At 40.4% G+C, this 24282-nt stretch overlaps 1 protein-coding gene across 1 annotated transcript in view; it reads right to left on the minus strand.

The window, feature by feature from the left end:
• Positions 1 to 24282, minus strand: part of PPFIBP2 (PPFIA binding protein 2) — a 385547-nt gene that overhangs the window by 299085 nt on the left and 62180 nt on the right. The window contains exons 4-5 of the mRNA XM_049713952.1: positions 22936 to 23290; positions 14953 to 15499 (exon numbers count right to left, since the gene is read on the minus strand). Coding sequence (XP_049569909.1) covers positions 14953 to 15499; positions 22936 to 23290 — 902 coding nt within the window. The remainder of the gene's footprint in view (positions 1 to 14952; positions 15500 to 22935; positions 23291 to 24282) is intronic.

A 24282-nucleotide genomic window follows, 5' to 3' on the forward strand; every position in this document is an offset into this window, starting at 1 on the left:
TACCAGAACACTAGTAGAGCTCATCAGTGAATTTGGTAAAGTTGCAGGATACAAAAATAATACACAGAAATCTCTTGCATTCCTATACACTAACAACGAAAGATCAGAAAGAGAAATTAAGGAAACAATCCCATTTACCACAGCAACAAAAAGAATAAAATACCTAGGAATAAACCTAGCTAAGCACGCAAAAGACCTGTAGTCAGAAAACTATAAGATATTGATGAAAGGAGTCAAAGATGATGCAAAGAGATGGAGAGATATACCATGTTCTTGGATTGGAAGAATCAATATTATCAAAATGACTATACTCTCCAAAGCAATCTACAGATTCAATACAATCCCTATCAAATTATCAATGGCATTTTTCACAGAATTAGAACAAAAAATTTTACAATCTGTATGTAAACACAAAAGACCCTGAATACCCAAAGCAATCTTGAGAAAGAAAAACAGAGCTGGACTATTTACAATAGCCAGGACATGGAAGCAACCTAAGTGTCCATCAACAGATGAATGGATAAAGAAGATGTGGCACATATATACAATGGAATATTACTCAGCCATAAAAACAAACAAAACTGAGTTATTTGTAGTGAGGTGGATGGACCGGGAGACTGTCATACAGAGTGAAGTAAGTCAGAAAGAGAAAAACAAACACTGTATGCTAATGCATACATATGGAATCTAAAAAAAAAAACAAAAAACAAAAGTTCTGAAAAACCTAGGGGCAGGACAGGAAGAAAGATGCAGATGTAGAGAATGGACCTGAAGACACGGGGAGGGGGAATGGTAACCTGGGATGAAGTGAGAGAGTGGCATGGACATATATACACTACCAAATGTAAAATAGATAGCTAGTGGGAAGCAGCCACATAACACAGGGAGATCAGCTCGGTGCTTTGTGTCCACCTAGAGAGGTGGGGTAGGGAGGGTGGGAGGGAGACGCAAGAGGTAGGAGATATGGGGATATATGTATATGTATACCTGATTCACTTTGTTATAAAGCAGAAACTAACACACCATTGTAAAGCAATTATACTCCAATAAAGATGTTAAAAATAAATAAATAAATAAAGACAAATTACGTGAAAATTTCAACAACAATAAACATAATAGTGGGAAAAAACGGAGCTAGAGGACTTCAGACTGTACTACAAAGCTACAGTAATCAAAACAGTATGGTACTGGCACAAAACTGGAAATATAGATCAATGGAACAGGATAGAAAGTCCAGAGATAAACCCATGCACCTATGGTCACCTAATCTATGACAAAGAGGCAAAAATATACAATGGAGAAAAGACAGTTTCTTCAGTAAGTGATGCTGGGAAAACTGGAGAGCTACATGTAAAAGAATGAAATGAGAACACTCCTTAACTGATACATTAGCCTGACAAAAAATGTCAATCAAGATATGGTTGTCAGTAATGCATGATCTTTTCAAGCACATACAACACATTTATAAAAACTGAAGTGGAAGATAACATAATGCAAATCTCAACATATATCAAATAATCTGTAAAATGTAGTCTATATTATCTGATCACATTCCAATTAAGTTAGAGCACTAACATTTTTTAAAAACTATATAACGTGAAAATTTTAAGACACACCTTTCAGTAACATAGATCAAAGAAAAAGATTGTATGTGATATTACAAAACACTTAGATCAGAATGATATGAAAGTAATAAATATCAAAATTTGTTGACATATAGCTAAAGCAGTACTTCAAGGGCAAGTTATAGCCTCACATGCAAATTTAAAGCTTCAGTTATGCAAGATTAATAATTTCTGGAGATCTACTATACAGCATTGTGCCTACAGCTAATAACATTATTTTGTATACTTAAAACTTGCCAAGAGGGTAGATCCTATGTCAATGTTCTTACCACACCAAAATAATGATAATAGTAATATTAATAATAATAACAAAGGGAGCAGGAGGAAACTTTGGAGGTAATAGATACGTCAATGGCTTTGATGGTGGTGATAGTTTCATGAGGGTATACTTATCCCCAAACTTATCAAGTTATATACATTAAATATGTACAGCTTCTTACATGTCAATCATAACTCAATAAGGTGGTTTAAAAAAAGTTTAAAGAGACTTAAAATTACTAACCTAAAGATATAAGAAATTAGAAATAACTGAATAAACCAAAAAATAAAAAGAGAAAAACAATCATACAGTCAAAAAAAAGAAGTAAAAAACAAAATTTAAATAGACTCAACAAAACTAAAAGTGGTTCTTTGAAAAGACTAATAAAATTGACAAACCTCCAATGGCACTGATCAAAGAAAAAGAGAACAGGAACAAATAGGAAAAGATCATGCATTAGTATTAGAAATGCGAAAAGGACATAACTACAGATGAGGCAGAAAGTAAAAAGATTAGAAAAGATTATGAAGAATTTCAAGTCCATATATTTAAGCCACAGATGAAATAAGCAAATTTCTAAAATAATCTGTATCACCAAAATCAATGCATAAAGAAAGAGAAAACTTGTATCCTGCTATAGCCATCAAAGGAATGGAATCATTTTCCCCCAAAGTAAACACCTGACCCAGAAAGTTGTGTGGGTCAATTCTACTAAACATTGAAGGAAAAGATTATTTCAAGAGACTAGGAAGAGAGAGAATGCTCCATCACTCATTCAGATGATGAAACCAGATGAAGAGAGAACAATAAAATAAAATCAGAGGCTGATCTCACTTATGAATTTAGTTGTAAAATCTTTAACAAAATATTAATAAACCAAACAGGTGAATATACACACACACATTCATGTACATTCATGTAGATGAAAAAACTACATCATGAACAAGTACGATTTATCCCAGGAACACAAGTTCTCACCAAAATCAGAAAATAAAGCAATGTAATTCATCACATTAAAAGATAAAAGAAGCAAAATATATGATCATTTCAATAAACTCAGAAAAATCTTATGATAAAATTCAATATCCATTCAGGTTTTCAAAGTCTATAGGCAATGTCCTACTTAGTGGTGAAAATTCGAAGCATTCTTTTTAAGATCAGAACAAGCCAAGAATTATTATAGTGGCCTTTGTATTAGAAGTCCTGATAAATGTAATAAAGCCAGCAACAAGCAGGATGAGGGGAGAAGCCAAAAGAATCAAAAAGGAAAATAGAGAAAAACAAAACTACTTATTCATGCATGGTATAATTGTCAATGTACAACACTCAAAAGAATCTGTGGTCACCATATTAGAGTATGTAGCAATACCAAATGCTGGAGAGAAGGGAGACTAAGATGGGCTCATGTACTGCTGCTGGGATATATTGTGCAGCATGGGGAATACGGCCAATGTTTCTTAGTAACTGTAAATGGAGTGTAACCTTTGAAAACTGCATTAAAAAAGAAATATCGTTTTTTTGATCTAGCAACTCCATTCCCAGGTACATACCTTAGAGAAATTCTTGCACATATTTACCAGGAGAAATGTACAGAACATACACATATAGCCGCATTTTCTAAACTAGAAAAAAAATTAATTCAAATAACCACTGACTAGAGACCAGATAAATAATTATCGTACACTACTCAATGAAATGCTAAAACACCCTGCCAAAAAAAGAAAGAACTACAGTATGTAGGTGAAAGTAAGTGATTCAATACACATAATATTGAATGTAATAGTTTGCAGAAGAATACATAAAATATAATTTTTTCACATAAACTTCAAAAATAGGCAAAATTGAACAAACTATTCTTATGTGGTAAAATGACTTAGAAACAACAGAATTATAGATATGAAATTCAATATACTGATTACCTGGGCAGCAGAGTTTGGGGACAGAGGAGGGGTACACAGGGAGCTTCAAAGAGACTGATAATGTTATCTTTCTTCAGCTAAGCTCTGGACTGACAGATACACGTTTTGTTATTGTTTTTCAATCATACATATGAACCAAGCAGGACCCTATGGGGCCTCCCCAGGGACAGACCTCCCCCCACCCCATGTCCTCCTCCTCTTGTTTGTACAAAACCTTTAGCCTCCTAGGCCTTCCCCGAATCCAAATAGCAAATTTAATCAGAGAAGTAAGAAAATGCAGAAACAAAGAAAAAGTCAAACAAGGCAGAATAATCATAGTTTAGCCATAAAACAAAGTTAAGGACCTTTAGTTCCTCTTTAAGGGCTATAGACAATATTTTACCATATCCTTGAGTTGTTTTGCAGATAATAAAACCCCTACCAGGTAGAAGAAGTTATCTGCATGCTGACCACAAGCATGGAGATTCCAGACAGGTTGGAACCAGAAGGCTGATGACGTTAACTCCCAAAATACCACCCTGTTACCCCACCACCAACCAATCAGAAGAACGTCCACAAGCTGATCAGGCACCCTGCAACCCTCACCCCTAATGTTGCCTTTAAATACGCTTCCCTAAAAGCCATCGGGGAGTTCTGGCTTTTTGAGCATGAGCTGCCAGTTCTCCTTGCTTGGCCTCACACTGGGTGCTTTGCAATAAACGTTGTACTTTCCTTCACCACAAACTGGTGTCAGTAGATTGGCTTTACTGCACCTGGGGCGAGTGGACCTAAGTTTGGTTCTGTAACACATATGCATTACATATACTCTTGTATATGTCATACATTTCACTTTAAAAAGCAAATGCGGGACTTCCCTGGTGGCACAGGGGTTAAGAATCCACCTGCCAATGCAGGGGACCCAGGTTCGAGCCCTGGTCTAGGAAGATCCCACATTCCGTGGAGCAACTAAGCCCATGCGCCACAACTACTAAGACTGTGCTCTAGAGACCACAGGCCACAATTACTGAGCCTGCATGCCACAACTACTGAATTCCACGCACGTAGAGCCCGTGCTCCGTAACAAGAGAAGCCACCGCAATAAGAAGCCTGCGCACCACAACTAAGAGTAGCCCCCGTGTACCACAACTAGAGAAAGCCCGAGCGCAGCAACGAAGACCCAGTGCAGCCCAAAATAAATAAGTAAAAAAGCAAATGCAGGGCTTCCCTGGTGGCGCAGTGGTTGAGAGTCCGCCTGCCGATGCAGGGGACGCGGGTTCGTGCCCCGGTCCGGGAAGATCCCACATGCCACGGAGCGGCTAGGCCTGTGAGCCATGGCCGCTGAGCCTGCACTCCGCGATGGGAGAAACCACAACAGTGAGAGGCCTGCGTACCGCAAAAAAAAAAAAAAAAAAAAAAAAAAAAAAAAGCAAATGCATTGTCCCGGCACTTACACTACAATAAAAGCTATCAAAGTCAATTTTTCAGAGACCTGTAGTTTTATTGATCCCTTCCTTCAGATGTTCTGTTCTGCAGTTCTGCCCCTTTTCACTCCCTCTGAATAAATCTAAACGTCCAGGGGATAACATGTCTGAGGGATCATGAATGGGAAAAACAGTAGGGTGGGATTCAGTGGGCTCTCATGAAGACAGCTCATTAGACCCCAGTGATGGCTGAAGTCCACCCACATCCACATTATAGAAGGAACTTGGCTTCTCTGTTGTCAGCTGGAAACCAGGGCTTTCCATGGGGTTTTTCAAATTGTTGGTTCCTTAGGACCAGTCAGCCTTAGTGTTTTCAGCACTACATGCAGCGCTACTGGAGCAGGCTCTTATCAGAGGCACTTGCCGGAGCCAATGTGAGAACCTTTGGCCAACTCCACCTTCAGTGATATTATATCGGTAGGTTGAAATCAGCCCTTCTGCGAGTATTTACACCATGGAAACAAGCAAATGCTACGAATCAGGTCCCCCTCCTATCCCCCACCCCCAGCCAGTTGTTAACACATCTACCAGAACACCACTGAATGTGACAAAGCCATAAAATCATACGATAACAACTGAGGACTCAAGGTATAAGGGAACGAAACAGGATTAAATGAATAAAATTCTTCAGTCACGAGACCGCCTGTCCCACATTCATTCAACTGTGAAAAGCAAGCATCCTGGGCTTCCCTGAATACTTTTATCTTCCCCTGAGTGGTTCCAGGTATCCACCTTTATCAGGTCTAGAAATGGCCCCAGGGCCCTGGAAGACAGAACAGGGAAATTCCTAAATCGACCACCGCAAATTATTGCAAACCGCTCACAAAGTCTGATTTTCATGGAAATGCAAGGTTTTAAAATTCATAATATTAAAAGAAAGTCTATGCTGCTGCAAATTGTACCCTTCCCTTTTATGAACTGGGATCAATACTGGCATAGAGGGAACCTTGTGATTTCTACTGTTACCGTGTGAGAACTCTGGCATCTCCTCCAAAGCAGAGTCTAGCTGAGATGATCATAGGTCCTAGAGAAAGTCTCAGAACCAGTTTCTAAGTGGGCCATGGAGAGAAATTCCTGAAGTGCTCAGGGCCTGTTTGCCAGGGAGCCAGTGATGAGCGGAGGGGACTAAAACTGCCAAGAGCAACGGCACAACAGCCAACATTCACCCAGACCTACTAAACTCATGCCCTCACAACTGGGACCTTCCCCCAGATACTATCTCCTCTCTTGTTGACTGATATACATCCCACAGAAATGCATTATATATTATTATTGATGGATCTGGCTTCAATAGTTGAGAGGTTTAATTAAACTATCGGTCTTACACTCAATAATTGCCTTTTTGTTCCTTCACAGGAAGGTGTGAGGATTAATTTTTATTTGACTGCTAACATTTATAAAACTCATAATCTCCTTAGAGAAATAATGAACAAAATTTTAAAAATCAATTAATAGATTCAGCTCCGCATAACACCCCCCCCAACCAAACCAGTCCCTAGAGCCTCACCAAATTAGCCCCTCATGAGGAACTTAATTTTATTTAGCAAGTATTTATTAATTAGTATCACTTCCAGACACAATTCTAGAGGCTAAGCCCAGAGTAATGAACAAGCTGGTAAGGTCTCTGCACTCACAGAACTGTCTAATAGGGAAGAAAGAAAATTGAACAAATACATATTAGAAAGTATAATGACACAAGAAAAAAATTTGTAACTATGTATGGTGACAGATGTTAACTAGACTTATTATGCTGATCATTTCACAATATATACAAATAGAAATCATTATGTTGTACACCTGAAACTAATGTAATGTTATTTGTCAATCATACTTCAACTAAACATTTTTTAAATAAATAAAACATATACATCATTCATATAATAACAAGAATAAACTTGCATTTTAAAGCCTTACATATATGGAAGAAAAAAGGCATTACGAATAATAATAGAATTACAGAATATCATGGATGCATATACGAGAAAAACCTATTCTAGTCCAGGGCTCATATAAGAGTCGTCCAAGGAAGGGGCATTTAAGCTGGGATCTAAAAGCTTAGTACAAGTTAACAAGGAAAAAAAGGGGAAAGAAAAGTAAACCAGCATATAGGATAATTTTGAGACACCTTTTCATGAACAGACTGAAATGGCTGTTGAAAAACACTCCTAAGTCCTGTTTGGCCATGATTCAGCTGTGTGACCCTGGCTGACTCTCTTAATGGCCCTCCACTTCAGTTTTGTGTGCTAAATGAGGATTTTAGATTACAGGACCTCTTCAGGCTCTTTCTGGTATTCGATTGCAAGGCATTTAACATATATTATTAGTTATGTTAATAAATAATAGATACATACATACATAGATTATTATTTAGTTAGTACAAGTAAAAACTGCTCTTTTGAACAGGCTTTGAGCAATATAGAACACAGTATTTCAAACATAGGGTGGATGTTCCAAGTAAAAATACTAGATTACAAAATCCTTTTTAACGCATAGCAGGGCTGATAGAACAAAAACGGAATTTTTCAGTGCCAGAAACAATGAGAAAGCATGAATCTACAGAGGTAAGTAAGTTGTGGAGCTGGAGTTTGAATGGAGGTAAATGTGAATCTCTGGTGGCTTAGTGCCTGAGTTTTAGCGGACTGAGGGAGAATCCTACATAAAGGTTGGAGTCCTCAAGACTGAGGGTCACATCCTTAAAGGACAAACAAAACAGAACTTCTGCCTAAATAAGTAGACATTGGAAATACATCCTGTCCTGGACTTAATCTAGGTAAAGCAAGAAAAAATAACCCCTTCCAGGTTCTAACCATTAATAAAAGCCTGTACTTACACAGTTGGAGTTTATATCCAGCCTACTTCATTGTCCAAAAACCCTCAAGCTCAAAATTTAAAGTTATTCCATGTCGGTAGTTTGCCTAGGCACCTGGTAGAAGAAATCACAAGTCATCTCTGAAGGAATGCACTTTAAACTCAAAGCTTGAAAATGTCTACTGATAAAGTTCTAAGCTAGATGAGCTCACAGTCACAAATAACTAAGTCCAAGAATCAACAATGCATGATGAGTAAGAGATGATGGAAATTTCAAACAAAAGAATCAGAGATGCAAAGATTATAGCTACTGGCATGATAAGCAGCAGAATATAAAAATGCCTATGTATGAAATGGTAAAAGAAATTAAAAAAAAGAATTGAAAGTATGTTAAAAAAAGAGAGGCTATCAAATATATATTAGGCAAATGTGAAAATGCAGCAAATAACACTTCTACAAATGGAAAGAAGTAAATGACTGAGACTTTTCCAGAACTGATAAAAGGATACAATCTCAGATTCAGGAAACTCAATAAATCTCAGTCAGGGTAAATAAAAATAAATGCCCACTTATCAATGTTATAGTTAAACTATAAAACGCTAAACAGGAAAGCAAGATCTTGAAAGCAGTAAGAAAGAAAAGAAACATTACATACAAAAGAATAAATATTAGACTAAACGTTGATTTCTCTGAAGCAACTGAAGGTCAGGAAACTATGGAATGATCGCTTTACAATCAGAGTAGCTGAGAGTTTTATGCCCCACACCCCAATTTTTATACCCAGAAAAACAATCTAAGAACAACAGCAAAATAAAGACATATTCAGGACTATGGCTTTCAGTTGAAGGTTACGGCCAGCCTATGGATACTCCAATGAAGGCATCTAGGGGAATAAACAGCCCAACCTCACTCTCTCCCCTTCCTTATTTTCTGAACTAATCAGAACCCAGAGACTAAGGGAGCCCTTTTCAGTTTGAAGAAAAATAAACAAAAAACCCCAAAGCCTCCAGGGGCCCTGAGCAGGAACAAATGAGAGGTATCCAAAATAATTCTCCCAGATAGTTTTATAAATCAAGAATTACCTTGATTCCAAGCCAGATAAGAGCCATATAAGAAAGTAAATTACACATATCACTCATGAGCACAGATGCAAAAAATGCTAAACAAAATAGCAAACCAAACTCAGTAACGTATAAAACAGGCAATATATCAAGGCAAGTCTGGATCATACTAAGAATATAAGATTGACTCAAAATTAGAAAAATGATCAACCTAATTGACCAAAATAGTAGGTTAAAATGAAAAAAAACCAAAAACTCACAAGCATATAGCATTTGATAAAGTGAATGTTTGTGATAAAAAGGCTGAGTTAAAGGGAACCCTTGTACACTGTTGGTAGGAATGTAAATTGGTGCTGCCACTATAGAAGACAGTATGGAGGTTCCTTAAAAAACTAAAAGTACAGCTACTATATGATCCAGCAATCCCACTCCTGGGCATATACCCAGAAAAAATGAAAACCATAATTCGAAAAGATACATGCACCCCTATGCTCATAGCAGCACTATTTACAATAGCCAAGAGATGGAAACACCCAAGTGTCCATCAACAGATGGCTGGCTTAAGAAGATGTGGTAAACATACAATGGACTATTACTCAGCCTTAAAAAATAATGAAATATTTCCATTTGCAGCAACATGGATGGACCTAGAAAATATTATACTTAGTGAAGTCATACAGGGAAAGATAGATACTATATGGTATTACTCATATGTGGAATCTAAAAAATAATACAACTGAATCTATATAAAAAATGGAAACAGACTCACAGACATAGAGAACAAAATTATGGTTATCAAAGCGGGGGCAAATTAGGAGTATGGAATTAACAGATACAAATATTATACATAAAACAGATAAGCAACAAGGATTTACTGTATAGCACAGGGAATTATATTCAATATCTTGTAATCACCTATAATGGAATATAATCAGAAAAAATAACTGAATCACTATGCTGTACACCTGAAACTAACACAATACTGTTAATCAACTATACTACAATTTAATAAAAGGCTTAGTCAACTAGGAATAGAGGGGTACATTCTTAATATGATAAGACAACCATGATACATCTGTAGCAAAATCATATTCAATGGAAATGTTAAAGACATTCCATTTAAAAGGAATAAGTCAAGGATGACTACTACCACAATTATTATTGAACATTGTAAGGGAAATCCTAGTCTGTGCACTAAATTAAAAATAAAAGGTATACGGATTATAAAAAGACAAACAAAACTATCGTAACTCACATGACTGATTATCTACAAAGAAAATTCAGAAGCATCTATAAATTATAAGTAATAAGTTTTAAAAGATTGCCAAATAGAAGATAAATATATAAAATTTAAACTGCATAACTATATAGCAACAATAGAAAATGCAATTTTAGAAAAGATACTATTGAAAATAACAAAAAATAACATACCTAGCAATAAAACTAACAAAATACATGAAAGACATCCTCATGTAGAAAATTATAAGCCTCGAATGAAAGACTTTAAAGGAAAACTAAATAAATGGAGACGTGCACTATGACCATGAATAGAAAGACTCAATATCACAGAAGATGTAAAACTTCCCTGAATTTATCTATAGACTTCATAGAAGTCCAAACACCAGAAAGAAATTTTAATTTAACAATCTGATTCTAACATTTATGAGAAAAGTCAAGTAAAAGCCAAGACTGAACTGAAGAAAAAGCAGGCTGGATAATTTTCTCTTCCAGATGTTAAAGCTTATCATAGAATGATACTAATTTACAAGTGCTATTGGTAGAGGTACTCAAATAGAAAAATCAATAGAAAAGAGAATCCAGAAACAGACTCTTCATATATAGAGACCTATACAGGACAGAGCATACACTGCAGATTATTGGGAAAATATGCCAGAAAACTGGTTATCCACATAGAAAAAGAAATATGGGTGTCGTATGGACTGAATGTTTGTGCCCCTCCAAAATTCATAAGTTGAAGCCCTAACCCCCCGTGTGATGGTATTTGGGTCCTCTGGGAGGTAATTAGGTTTAAATGACATCAGGAGGGTGAGGCCCCCATGATGAGATTATTGTCCTTACGAGAAGAAGAAGAAGAGAGACCAGAGCTCTGTCTCTCCACCATGTGAGGACACATCAAGAAGGCAGCCATCTGCAAGTCAGGAAGAAGGCTCTTACTAGGAACTGAATCTGCTAGCACCTTGATCTTGGACTTCTCAGCCTCCAGAACTGTGAGAAATAAATTCCTGGTGTTTTAATTACCTAGTCTATATACTTGGTTATGGCAGCCCAAGCTAATACAGGAGGCCTATATTACATTTCACAATGTAATCGGATTCTGGGTGGACTAAAATTATAATTAGGAAAGGCGGAACTTTTTTTTGTTTTGGTTTGGTTTTTTGCGGTACGTGGGCCTCTCACTGTTGTGGCCTCTTCCATTGCGGAGCACAGGCTCTGGACGCGCAGGCTCAGCGGCCATGGCTCATGGGCCCAGCCGCTCCGCGGCACGTGGGATCTTGCCAGACTGGGGCACGAACCCATGTCCCCTGCATCGGCAGGCGGACTGTCAACCACTGCGCCACCAGGGAAGCCCCAGAACTTTTAACCTTCTAATAGAAAATACAGGGAAAATATCTTTATGACATAGGGTAAGAAAGGATATCTTGAACAAGACAGAAAAGTGCTAAGTTACAATAGAAAATATTGATCCATTTTACTACATTAAACATAAGAACCTCTATTGATCAAAAATACCATCAAGTGAGCATAAAGACAGCTATAAATGAAGAGACTATGTTTGCAATACACATAACCAACAAAGGATTACATCTAGACTATATAAAGAACATATATCAGTCAACAGGAAAAAGAAAACTATAGGAAAAAAAAGAAAAAGTGCTGAACAAACATTTAGCAAGAAAGGAAATGTGAATGACCAATGAACATATCAAAAGATGGTTAACCTTGGTGGCCAAGAATATACAAATCATATTCCATTTTACGTGCATGCACATGCACACATATTAAACAGTGCGGCAACTGCAAGAGTTGGTGAGACTGGGGAGCATTAGTAACTGTCATACCTCACAGTGGGAGGGTCATCTTGTACAGTCACGGTGGAAAAACGAACTCGGCATTGCCTAGAAAATTTGAACACGTGTACTTTTCCTCTATCAGGGCTACACCCTAGAGAAATTAATGCATCTGTGAACCTGGAGATGTGCATAAAAATGTTCTCTGCAGTATTATTCAGAATCATAAAAAACTAATCACAACCCAATATCATCAGTACAAGAGAGCTAATTTGTGTATATAACACAATGGAATTTTATACAGTAATGAAAATACATGAACCAGAGCTCCACTCATCTCTATTGCTAAATGTCAAAATCAACGTGGACTGAAAAAAAAAAAGTCAAAGAAGAGCTATGAAAAGCAGAAACAGACAAAACTGAACAATACATTGTCTTACAAATAAAATTCAGGATAGTGGTTTCCTCTTGGCAGGAATGGGCTGAGAGAATGTGACAGGGGAGGACAACCCAGGGGTCATCATCAAAGTACTTGGTGGTAGTCTGCTCTTCAGCTGAGGGATGGGTCATGACTACTCTTTTAATTTCCCTCATTAGTCTGTACGTGTGTAGCATATACTGTGTGTGACATATATGCTATATTATAAAAGTGAAACCTTGGTAAATCTCAGACTTTCATTCTCATTCTCTGTACAAAGTCACATGCAAAAAAGCACAAACAGCCCCAAATAGCAATTTTTAAATGGAATTTTTTTTTAATGGCAGATTATGAAACAACATGTAATTCCATTCCCAGGACCTCCTTTCTCCTGCTAGCCATCCAAAGGCTTAGATCAATGCTCAGAATATTTATTGTTTGCCTGAGGAAACAACTGAGAATTTCGAGGCTTTTAGCCTTATTGGTTTTCCTCCTTGGAAAATAATTTCACATTCTCCTCAACTCTGTGGAAATCCAGGATTCTCCGTCACTGGATGGAAAACTCATAGTCACAGGAGAGTGCTACAATGGCAGTGATCTCAGGGCCAAAAGGTCTCTGCAGGCTGTCATTCTATATTCTCATCCCACGGGAAACAGCTCTAAGAGACCTGCCCACCAGGGATCAGCCCTATCCAGATTTTTATCAGCCACTGTGCACTCAGTGTTACTCTTTCCACAAAGTCTTCAGAAGGCAACTCACAGCAGGATCCCTGCTGAGATTTCTGATGACCACGCCAGCTATTATTTTACGGAATCCATTAGTCAAAAAATATAAAATGATGTCACGCACTAGATGATCTGACCAACCTCTCTCTACCGACACTCATCACTGTTGGCCAGCAGTATCTCAGGGGACTTGGTAAGAACTCCAGTGAGACAGTTCATTCTTGAGCCATTCATCCCTTAATATCAGCAGCCTGCCCATTCTGTTTCTTTAAAGCTTCTAAAGCTGCCTTCTGATTCTGGCAACTGGGATTTGGGATACAATCCTTGCCACCCACAGCATCCACTTTTGGGTTTACAGATATCACAACCTTTTAAGTTTGAAGAGATCTGTTCCTTCCCCAACCTCCCATATCACCTTAGTTTCACCATCTGATGTTCTCTGCGCCTTTTCCAGTTCCTTCTTTTCTTTCCTCGTCATTATGACAAAGGCCAGCAAAACTCCACGTTCCACTTTGCTTATTTGAGTAGCGGGACAAAGCTGGCACTGGTATCTCATAGGATGTGAAGGGAAGGTGTCCCTTGGAATGTGAGTCCCCAGTTTACAAAAGCGGCTGAGATGAGAGAGTATCAGTGTGGGTATTTGGTCACTGGGAAGGGATTTTGTGTGTTTTCCTCCTGAGCAGAGTGAGAGCCTTTCACTGAATGGGCTCCAAACTCAAGCTAGATCATCATCCGAGCGGAGTAAGGGTGATGGTGCTTGCTGGCTTGGATGCCAGGACAGAGAAAGAGAACGATATCGCCCGCAGAGGATGAGCTAACAAAGCTGCCTGAGCCAATCTGGACAAGAAACGAAACAAGTGGCCTTAAAATATCAGAGTCCCCTAAGATAGTCCAATTTTCCTTTCTATTTCAGGAGCATCAGTACACCTCTGCAGACAGTGAAAAGGATGCAAATGGAGTAAGAACATCACTGCTGCAATATGATGTTTAAATGTAAACATGGGTATATGGCAACACTTCTGCCCTCTCTCCTGAGCTCTAAATAGGATGTGACCTTGTATAGATTAGCTTTGCCAGTATCTGTAGATCTTTTCAGACGGACCTCCTTGTAACTTTGATTCTGTATTTAAAACTATGGTGCCAACTCTTCCCAATCATTCTCACGTCTGGGATTAAAGCTGAAGATCTGATCATGGGAAATGCTGCTGAGCTGACCTGAGAACATGGCAAGAGCTTAATGCTCTCAGCGAGTAAGGCAACGGTCTCTCAGCTGCAGATAACAGTTAACAGGATGCCAGGATCCATTTAGCACAAACAACCTAAGAAAGCTCTAAAGAAAATGAGGTAAGGAGGACAGATAATATCTAATGCCTATTAGGGAACTGCTTAGAATTAGAAAGTAGAAAAGGGAGAATGTTATTAATATTGCCTCCATGGGTAATTCTCGGAAACTGCAAAATGAATATTGTGAAAGACTTGTTTCTGGAAAGGTACAAGGAGGTTTGAAGCGACAGCTCTAAGTACATTGAGATAAATTTTATACTCTGCCACCCCCAAAATAAAATAAAATAAGGTATAAGTAATCTGTTTGCATGCTGACCGAGAAGCGTCCTTCCCCCAACCAAAATGAAGAAATGTTAGACTTACATTGGTGACATATTCGATGTCCTTCCAAAGGATGCACTCCCTGGGGAAATCAGCCAAGTCTAAGAAGTGATCCACCACCACTTGGCCGATTAAGTCATGGCGAGAGAACCTGTCAAAGTCATAGACAGAGAAGTGAAGCTTCCGAGCTACAAGGTCATTGTAGGGAACCGGAAACAAAAACACTTCATCAAACACAGGGTTCAGGGTCTTTCTGTGAACTTTAGTCTGGTGTTTTGTTTTCCGATCGGGAAGCAAATAGATCTTGACATAAGGATCTGAAGTCCCAGAAAAGTCCTTGGCGGGCAAATTGACAGCTTTGTGAATCTTCACTATGAGTTGCTCTAAGTCACAGTCATATTTTAAAATGAAGTTCAGCTTCCCACAGGCTTTGCTGTTACTCCTTTTCCCATCCTCATTATCCAATGACCTCTGCTTATATAACTCCGGTTTAATTCGACCAATTCCAGTCAACTGTTCCTGTTTTTGAAGCTGTTGGATATTGAAGTCTGGGTTTGACAGGTTGAGTTGTCTTCGGATTGAATTATGCCTTGAGTGAAGAGCAAGAGAGAACAAAGTTATAACCTCATTAGCTCCAGGTCTTTCAGAAACTTGTGCCTGGGATGTAGGTAGACTGATGAACACACTGTTAAAAGCTGAGACCTGTGGGCTTTTTTTTTTTTTTTTTGGCCTATATTCAAAATGCTCATCAATGCAAGTAAGCTGCTTCCCAAGGCTTGAAGCTCAAAACTGAGGCCTGGCATCAGGAGATGAACTTACTTACACGTGACCTCGGAGCTTTAAAGGTTTAATGCACTTTCTAAACTGTCTAATATGCCATTAAAGAAGCTTATTCAGCTGGTGGGAGGTAAAGATTTGTACAAACTGGTTTAAAAAAATAAAATGATTCCCCTTGATATACAGTATCATCCTGAAGCTGAAATAGCTAGGTGTTATCTGAAAAAGAATGGATCTTCCATTAAATTACACAGAATTTCCTGTCACTGGCTTTTAGCCTACTAAGGCTGCATATTCTTACTGGGTCAAATCAAATCATTTCATTATGAGAACACAGTCTTTGCTCTTCTGGAAACGTACGTCACAGGATGTGTCTGCTTGTAGGGGACTCTGTTGACTCTGACAGGTGCGAGTGCCAGCTCCGCGGCTGTGCTACTGCTGAACCACGTGGGTGATGAGTGATGAGAAGGAAGGGTTGTATTTCTTTAACAAACACTGAGGGTATAAAAGTTAAAGGTAAGCTCCTATAAATGTATATAGGGATTCAGTTAGAGAAGGCTAGAGACTGATATTTGCAAATTAAATATTTGCTATCCGAATCTACTCTTCACCCTATAAACTTATTGGTTTGGGTTAAAAGTTTCCCTGAAATTCTCTTTGCCTTACCTTGTGTGGGTCCTCACAAACTGGGAGAAGTAGTCATTACATACAAAGTTGTCTTTAAGGTTATTTTTGTTTGTTTTTAGCTCAGAGTTCAGAGCCATTATATTGTATTTTGTGCAGCCTCTCAATAACCTTAATTAAAATAGCCTCTCTCCACCAGAAGGTGAAAGGGAACAGTCAAGCTGTCTCTGAGGGGTTGGTAAATAGCTGAAGAGGCAGAGTAAAGATCAGAGTTTGTCTTCTTTTCCTTTCTTAAGACTACTTTATGAAATAAAGACATAAAAATGGGATTAATAGGCCCCGAAACGTGTTTGAAATTATTCTCCCTTGTCATACAGATGCTGTGATGCCAAACATTCCTCTTCATCCTAAAATACCCTCCTGACTACTAATCACCCACACGGTACAACAAGAGCACAAGCACAGGGCTGTCACTTGAACCTGTCACAGCCAACACAGTCCACACCCAGACACACACATTCCCACATGTGCGAAAACTGTGTGGTGTGAATGTTTCTCTCGTGGGATTTAAATTTCTTACAGAGAAACCCACCATCTTAACTTTTCTCTGGATCTTCTGATTTTTCAGGGGGGAGGAAGAGACTCAGGGGAAGGCTGTTAGGCACCTACAACTGGCTCTCTGTACTAGTACAGCCAGGTCCGTCCCCTGCCTAGATGTTGAACCTCTGTAGTGCTAGAATAGAGCTTTAATCCTGCTCTATTGGGATCTCTGGGCAGAAAGCTCTGGCAGGGAGCAGCAAGTATCCGGCCACATGCAGAGGCCATAAGTGGCTGGTACCAGCTCCAGCTTCCCCTGCCGTTGAGTTTTCTCTCCAGGCTGGATTCAAACAAGGGCCCTACTTGAGCCTGGAGTCAGTTCCCACCTACGATGGGCCATTCTGAGTGCTATCTAGTTAGTCAGTGGTGCAATTTAAATACTAAAAGTACACCTTCAAGACCAACTAGGTGTCTGGAAGCCAACTACCTCCACTGGATCTTAAGAAAGAGGACATTACTGCAATTCAACAAATTTGAATGTGTGAAGCAAGGGGTCAGGTAGGGTGGAAGAGACAGAGGGGCAAAGCCTCGTCACTGCTTTCAAGGAAGTGCCTTGCCAGGAGTAGACAGTCATACACTGACTATAAATCAGGGCAGAGGGGGATAAGAACTGACCGGAGGTTAGGGAGAGGGAGAGAGGAAGGCCTCTGGCTAGGGAAATTGTCACGGATGAGATAGCACTTGAGCCAAGCCTACCTACTTAACCTGGCCTCAGCCTCCCAGCTGATGCTCTAGACCTCAACAGGGAAATTAACTAAGTTTTCCTCTTGGCTCCCAGCTCTCCAGCAGGATGGGACCTTCAGCTCTTCTGTCCCAGCAGCCTTCACCTCATACATGCCCATATCTTCCATTCCAGGCGCTATTAAGAACCAGAGCTCAGAACCTCCAGCATCCCTCCCATCGCTGGATTTCCCCTGCAACCATGGACAAGTGTACACTCTTCTACCCTCTCTCATCTCAGGGACCCCATCTCAGAGGGGAAACTTGGCCTGTCCCTTCCCTGGTTTGGGGCACCAGTGTTTACAAGGCTTCAGGGGGTCCAAAGACAGGAAAGACAGAAGGACATTGTGACTTCAGAACCATGACGGGTTTCTTTACAAAGTTCGAGTCACGACAGGGAAATCTGGAAACAGGAGAAACAGGCCTTCTTGGAATCTTCCCTTGTGATGGAGAGGAGAGGGCTGGGCTGTTCTGAACCACCAACAGACAGAAGAAGTGGGAGTAGCAGATAGACACGGTTAACTGACTACAAGGGCAGGAGGAAATGGGAATCTGAGGCTTTCTTGGTTCTCGGATTCGGAGGCCTTTAGAGTGAGTGAGATAATGGAGATGCAGACATCAGGCCTTGGACGGTGGAGGTGTGGGGTTAAGTGCAGCTGGATACACTGAAGCACGTCCTGCTCCCACCCTCCCCCAAGTTAAAAAAGGCATGAAACCTTGGTGTCATCGTCAAATATTTTATCCCATTACTAAAATGAGCCTATGTCCACCAACACTTTCTCTAAAGTAGCTCACATCTCATGCCTCTTTGCATTCCCACTGCTTCCAATTGAGTTCAGGCCCTCACCATCACAGGTCTGAACTGGATCCCTATATCCAGTCTTCACCCCATCCCACGCATCTTATACACTCTCGCCAGATTAATCTTCTAAAGAACAATCAGCACTTTAATATGTGTAACTGGTGCTCTTTTGTGTATTTCCCCTTTCAAGGCCAGGGCTATATCCTTTCTCCCTCTTTACTACCAGCACATAACACAGAACTTTGCACATAGCAAATGTTTAATACGTGTGTCTACAGTAAATATATAAATGCCATGGACATAATAGTTTCTGATCATTAAATCTCAGTAGAGAAAATACACATTTACACCTGGTTTCAGGGTCTCATGGAAGCTGAGAGAGGTCTAGGCAACTTCCATTTTTGAAGCTGTCAGTTCATTAAAATCTGAAGAAATAACTAAAAGAGTAATTCAAAAAATTATGTTTTAAATGTTTACATCTAACCAATGCTCTCAACACATAAAAATATATAGCTTAATAAAACTGTGCTTCTCTTAGAGTAATTGCAGCACTTAATCCTAGTGGGCCACTTACTGGAGTTGCGGCCAGTAATGGGACTCAAATTTAGAAGACTCAAATTGTCTTCTTCTTTCAATTCTCTCAGAGTATTTCTGCAACTCTAAGGATTGTTTAATTCAGAGACAAGCTCAAAAGTCTAAATGTAAGGCTCTGAGGAATGTGAGAGCTGGGACAAGTGATCTTCCATTGGCTTCACACCATTACACGCTCTACTCAGTTTATACTTTTGCGCTTTGCCATTTTTGTCAGCAGAACATGAGGAAAGTGGCCTGATATTGACGAATGTACTCTGCCAGTCATTCATGAAAAATTCCACTCTGTGCCAGAGGCTGCACTAGGGGTTAGATATACAGGGAGAAGCAGAGCAGATACGGTCTTTGAACTCACAGAACTCATAGTCTAGAGCGGGGTATAGGCAATAAACAATCGTAGAGTTAGAAATAGACTTTAATCCTGTGAAGAAGTGAAAGTAAGGCAACTTGTGGGAAAATAAAGAGTGGGAGGGAGTGGAGGAAAGAACACACACTTCAGATAGGGTGGTGAGGGAGACCTTTCTGAGGAGGTGACACTTTAGCAGGGACATTAAGGCTGCAAAGGAGCCTGGCATGGCAAAGGAAAAGGAAAAGCATTTCAGGCTGAGGGAATAGCATGTGTGAAGGTACCAAGGCAGGAAAAGTCAGGGATACTGAAGGAACCAAGAGAGAAGCTAGTGTAGATGGAATGTGATGAGCTTTTCCGGATAAGGCCTCTTAACTGAGTCCATGTTAACAGGGTCCTCTGGGTTTGTGCCACATGGTGGCCTGGCTGGGAGGTGAGGCCGATAGCTGACAGAAGCAGACTGTGGCAGTATTGCACAGGCCTTAACAGACCCGATAAGGAGTTTGTGGTGTGGAAATTGAAATTTTTATAAAGCTCAAGTATTTTAAAGGAAATGTGAGAAGACTTAAAAAAAAAAAAAAAACAGATTGAACTTTCATTTTGGGACATGAATCAGGAAATGGATTAGATGGCCTTTCAAGGTTCCTTCTATTTTGAGGATCCAGGGATTTTCATATATTTGGAGTCCTCTCATATATTTGGAGACCTCTAAAATGTTCTGGTATTGAAAAGTTCTAAAAAAAAAAAAATCCACATTCCCAGGATATTAGGTCATTATACAAAAGGGATTTCATCCAAATTGCAAGGAATTAACAGGAATTTTGGAGGGCTCTAATAGTAACTGAGCTAACCAGAAACAGAATGCAAACATGCTTGATCTTGGAAGAACAAAAGAAAGTCATCCTGACCAGAAACATTCTTAGAAGATGGAGCAAAGCTCATCTTTAGGACATTCCAAAAGGCAGTGGTGGGAGCCACACATATCCAAGCTGAAGAGGCCAGATGACAGTGGGACTTCCGATGCAAATGCCACGGCTGAAGCGGTGCCAATCGCCATGACAGTGGGGAGGCCTTAACTGGGAGTCTAAGCTTTGTATGCTCTGGGCTGAGCAGGTGCCCAGGGAACTTTGGGACAAGTGATAACAGCTGCAGGAGGGAAGCAGTAAGAAAGAAAGTGACAGCAGTGAGAAGGTAAAGATCATAATGAGAAAGAAGGGAATAGAAATAATAACTAGCAGAGCAGACTGTTTAGAGCCATCTCAGCAAAGAGTACCCTCCCTTTCCCCAAATATGGTATGAAAAATGCTACTTAAAAAAGAATGTTAAAAATGTTCTCGAGCATCAAGGAAATTTCATTCATTTTACCCACTCTGTCAGTAAAAAGGCTTTGTGTGTGTGTGTGTGTGTGTTTATAGCACAACCCTAAAGAATTAGAAGACCACACCCTTCTTATTATGGAAAGACCATGAGTCAAAGACGTGTATTTCCAGACATAACCCATAAAACTAGGTCAGCAGTAATTTAGATAAGAATGTCTGAAATGGGAAATGATGCAAATTATCAGTATTAGGTCAAATGCAGCTGGAGAGAGTTTAGTTTTCTTATGGTAGTCAAATATCACCAAACTTGGTTTTGGCCATCAGAAGAGAAAATTTAATTGCACGACTCCAAAACTAGAAGAAGTCTAAATGTAAAATGCATTTTACAGGGATAATTCCTTCCCTCTCTCATTTTAGTTTTCTTTTTCCTTCTACCCAGTTTCTACAAATCAGTGGTGAAGCTATCTACAGTTTTTAGCTTTACATGAAATCTATTTTTTGATATGCAGGTTACTTATACATTTTCCTAGGATAAACACTGTAATAATTATAGTGATATGATTGCCATCAATTCATTAGAATTATGGCAGAGTCCTCAGACCTATAATCTAATAAGAACACAGTACTATCACTCTGTATTGATGGAACCCAGATCAGAAAAATGAACATGCAGAGTCAAACCAGATAGGAGACAATTTCAATGGAGACCCCATCTGAAGGCCCTACTTACTGAAGTACTGAAAGGATTTTATCGTGAGTTTGCACCACTGCACAAACTCCACGGCAGCATCAGACAGAGCTCCAGTTATATTTAAGTCTTAAATCTGAAGAGAAATCCTGATGATAAAATCTGAGGATTTCTTCTAAATCAAATGGCAAACAACCATCCGTTTCCTCCCGGAGGAATATTTTAGGTAAAGCTCTCTAATTCAGAATTGGAAATGATGCTAAAATAGCTTTCTGAAAAAATTAAATTATAAACTGTCATATTCCATCCTACTTAATGTGAATGAGCAGAGCCTCTAGGATAAACTTGATTAACATAAAAAAGGGTAAAATCTTATTTCTGTTTCTAGAGAACAAATAAAAAAGATGTTAAAAAAAAAAAAAAACCCCAAACTGTGCTTGTACTTTCCAAATAACAGCATATGCTGTTCCCCCAGCTATCACTCAAGCAAATATTTTCATTTTAAAGAAAGCTGCTTTCTGGGTCTCTTTTCCTGAGGTCTCTTATTGAGAGTGAAGTTTTATCTACAGTGATTCAGAACTGGCTGCTTCGCCTCAAAGCCACCTGTATGCATCTGAGTCTTGGGAGAGGCAGGTCTCAATGATGATGATGATGATGATGATGATAGCAGCACTGAAAACAAAATGGCAGCTCAGGGTGTGAAGCAGGTGCTAGATGCAGGCCTGGGCAAAGCACATGTGATGCACATGTTACCACCTCATTCTCAAAACCACCTATCACTGCTCCCCTCTCACAAGACGAAACAGAAACAGACGAAGGCTAAATAACGTGTCCAATATTATACTTGTAGGTAAAGCTAGTTCATTGGACCCCAGAGCCCTTGCTTTTTAATCACTGCACTATATTATTTCTCTACTGCGCGAGAGCACAGAGCATCCAGCCATGGAAAGAGAGTGACAATGGGCCTGGGTACTCTGGAGACCTTGCAAAGCCTGGAGGTGGACGAAGACCCCCAGCCACTGTGTGGACTCTACAGAGAGCCTGTGTGTGACCGCTAGGCTAGGTCAGAGGCACGGAGAATCAACTCCATAGCACTATGAGAGCAGCACGGAAGAGTGGGTAAAAACTTGGGCTCTGGTGTTGTTTGAACCGGGGTTCAAACCCTGACCTGGGTGCTTACCAATATATGACTTTGTTTCTTAATCTCCCTGACTTAAGTTTCTTCTTCTGTGAGATGAAAACGATAATAAGATCCATCTCACACAAAGTTGTGAGGGATAATAAAATAATACACATGAAGCGCTTAGACAGTCCTTGACATGGTAAGCCTTAGCAATGCTAACTATTGCTGTTATGAACTAAGTACAGACTAAGCAGTGCTCAGGAACCTCACAGGAATATAGGAAGCATCAGGCTTTCCCATATTCATGTCTCTGATACGTGTCTCTAATGGACACGTGACAGGTTACAGGCTCCTCGGCTAGTCAATGCTACTGCTGCCAAGAGAAGGGAACAGGGTGGTGCTCGCCCTGCATCCAGAAAGGAAGGGGGCATCACTGACCGAGCTGATGAGGTTGTTGGCTCCGTGACTTGGCGCTGTACGCGGATGCCATGGGCACAGTTCTCCCGGTCCCCTGTCTGGGTCGAGAGGGGAATGTCAGGGGAGGTGTGGCTGATCTTCATGGAGGAGTCTGGACAAGGGGTGGGAGGGTCTAGGAAGCCCTCGCTGTTCTCCTGCTCGTTGGTCTCTGTGTCCATGTAGTTAAGAGGCTCCTGGTTGTTGTCTTTGCTACCAGAGAACAGGCCTCGTTCTCGCCACGGAACCCAGCAGAGTTTCCAAGACACGAAGAGAGACACGCCAAAGAGGGCGAGGCCACAGGCGGTGACCACAAGGGTCAGCAGGCTCACTGAGATATCTGCAAAGAAGCAAAGATCAAAGGTCAGTGGGATTGCTCCTCCCGTGCCCACCCACTGCACGGTGCGGGCAGAAAGACCCTCTCATCCACGCATCCGTCAGGAGTGATGGCAGAAGGCCAGGCTGGGCGTGCTGCTGGGCCTCCCGACTCTGAGGCAGGGGCAATGAGGACGCAGGGGCAATGAGGACTCGGGTACGAGCGCAGAGGATGGAACACGCAGGCATACTTAGAAACAAACAGCCTGCAATAGCAAGAGACAGGGTGCGTTCAGGGGACCAGGAATGCCCTGCAAGTCAACTGAGACCCTGGCCCTCGGCAATGCAAATCATTGATATTCCGGGAGCAGGATAGCTTCAACTGTGCTTAAAAATTCCTCTGTCATCTCAGAGAGCAGTATAATATAAATTTGGAAATTGTTTAAGTAACATTTTTTTTTTTTTTTTTTTTTTTTGCGGTACGCGGGCCTCTCACTGTTGTGGCCTCTTCCATTGTGGAGCACAGGCTCCGGACGCGCAGGCTCAGCGGCCACGACTCACGGGCCCAGCCGCTCCGTGGCATGTGGGATCTTCCCGGACCGGGGCACGAACCCACGTCCCCCGCATTGGCAGGCGGACTCCCAACCAATGCGCCACCAGGGAAGCCCAAGTAACATCTTTTTAAAACAAGAGAAATCAGAGTGCTTTTTCCCCCCTCTTTTTGATAGGAACTTTCAACGGTCTAAGCAAAATGAAGCTCAAGTCCTCCCAAACCCTCAAGAATACCCACCACCTGGTGGTCAGGTGCCCAGGACCCGGGGACGATGGTCATAGTTTGGGTTTCCCCAGTAGCAGAACTGAGACAAGTATTCAAGGGCAAGAGGTTTATTTAGAAGGTGAAGAAAACACATGTAGGGAAGTGATCCAGGTAGGAGAGTAGGGAAGTGATCCAGGGGGGTAAGAAAGCAGCCAGTAAGGGGGGCTGTATCAAGCCAGTTACCACAGTGGGAGGCTGTG

Source organism: Orcinus orca, chromosome 8, assembly GCF_937001465.1.
Source record: "Orcinus orca chromosome 8, mOrcOrc1.1, whole genome shotgun sequence".
Lineage (NCBI taxonomy): Eukaryota > Metazoa > Chordata > Mammalia > Artiodactyla > Delphinidae > Orcinus > Orcinus orca.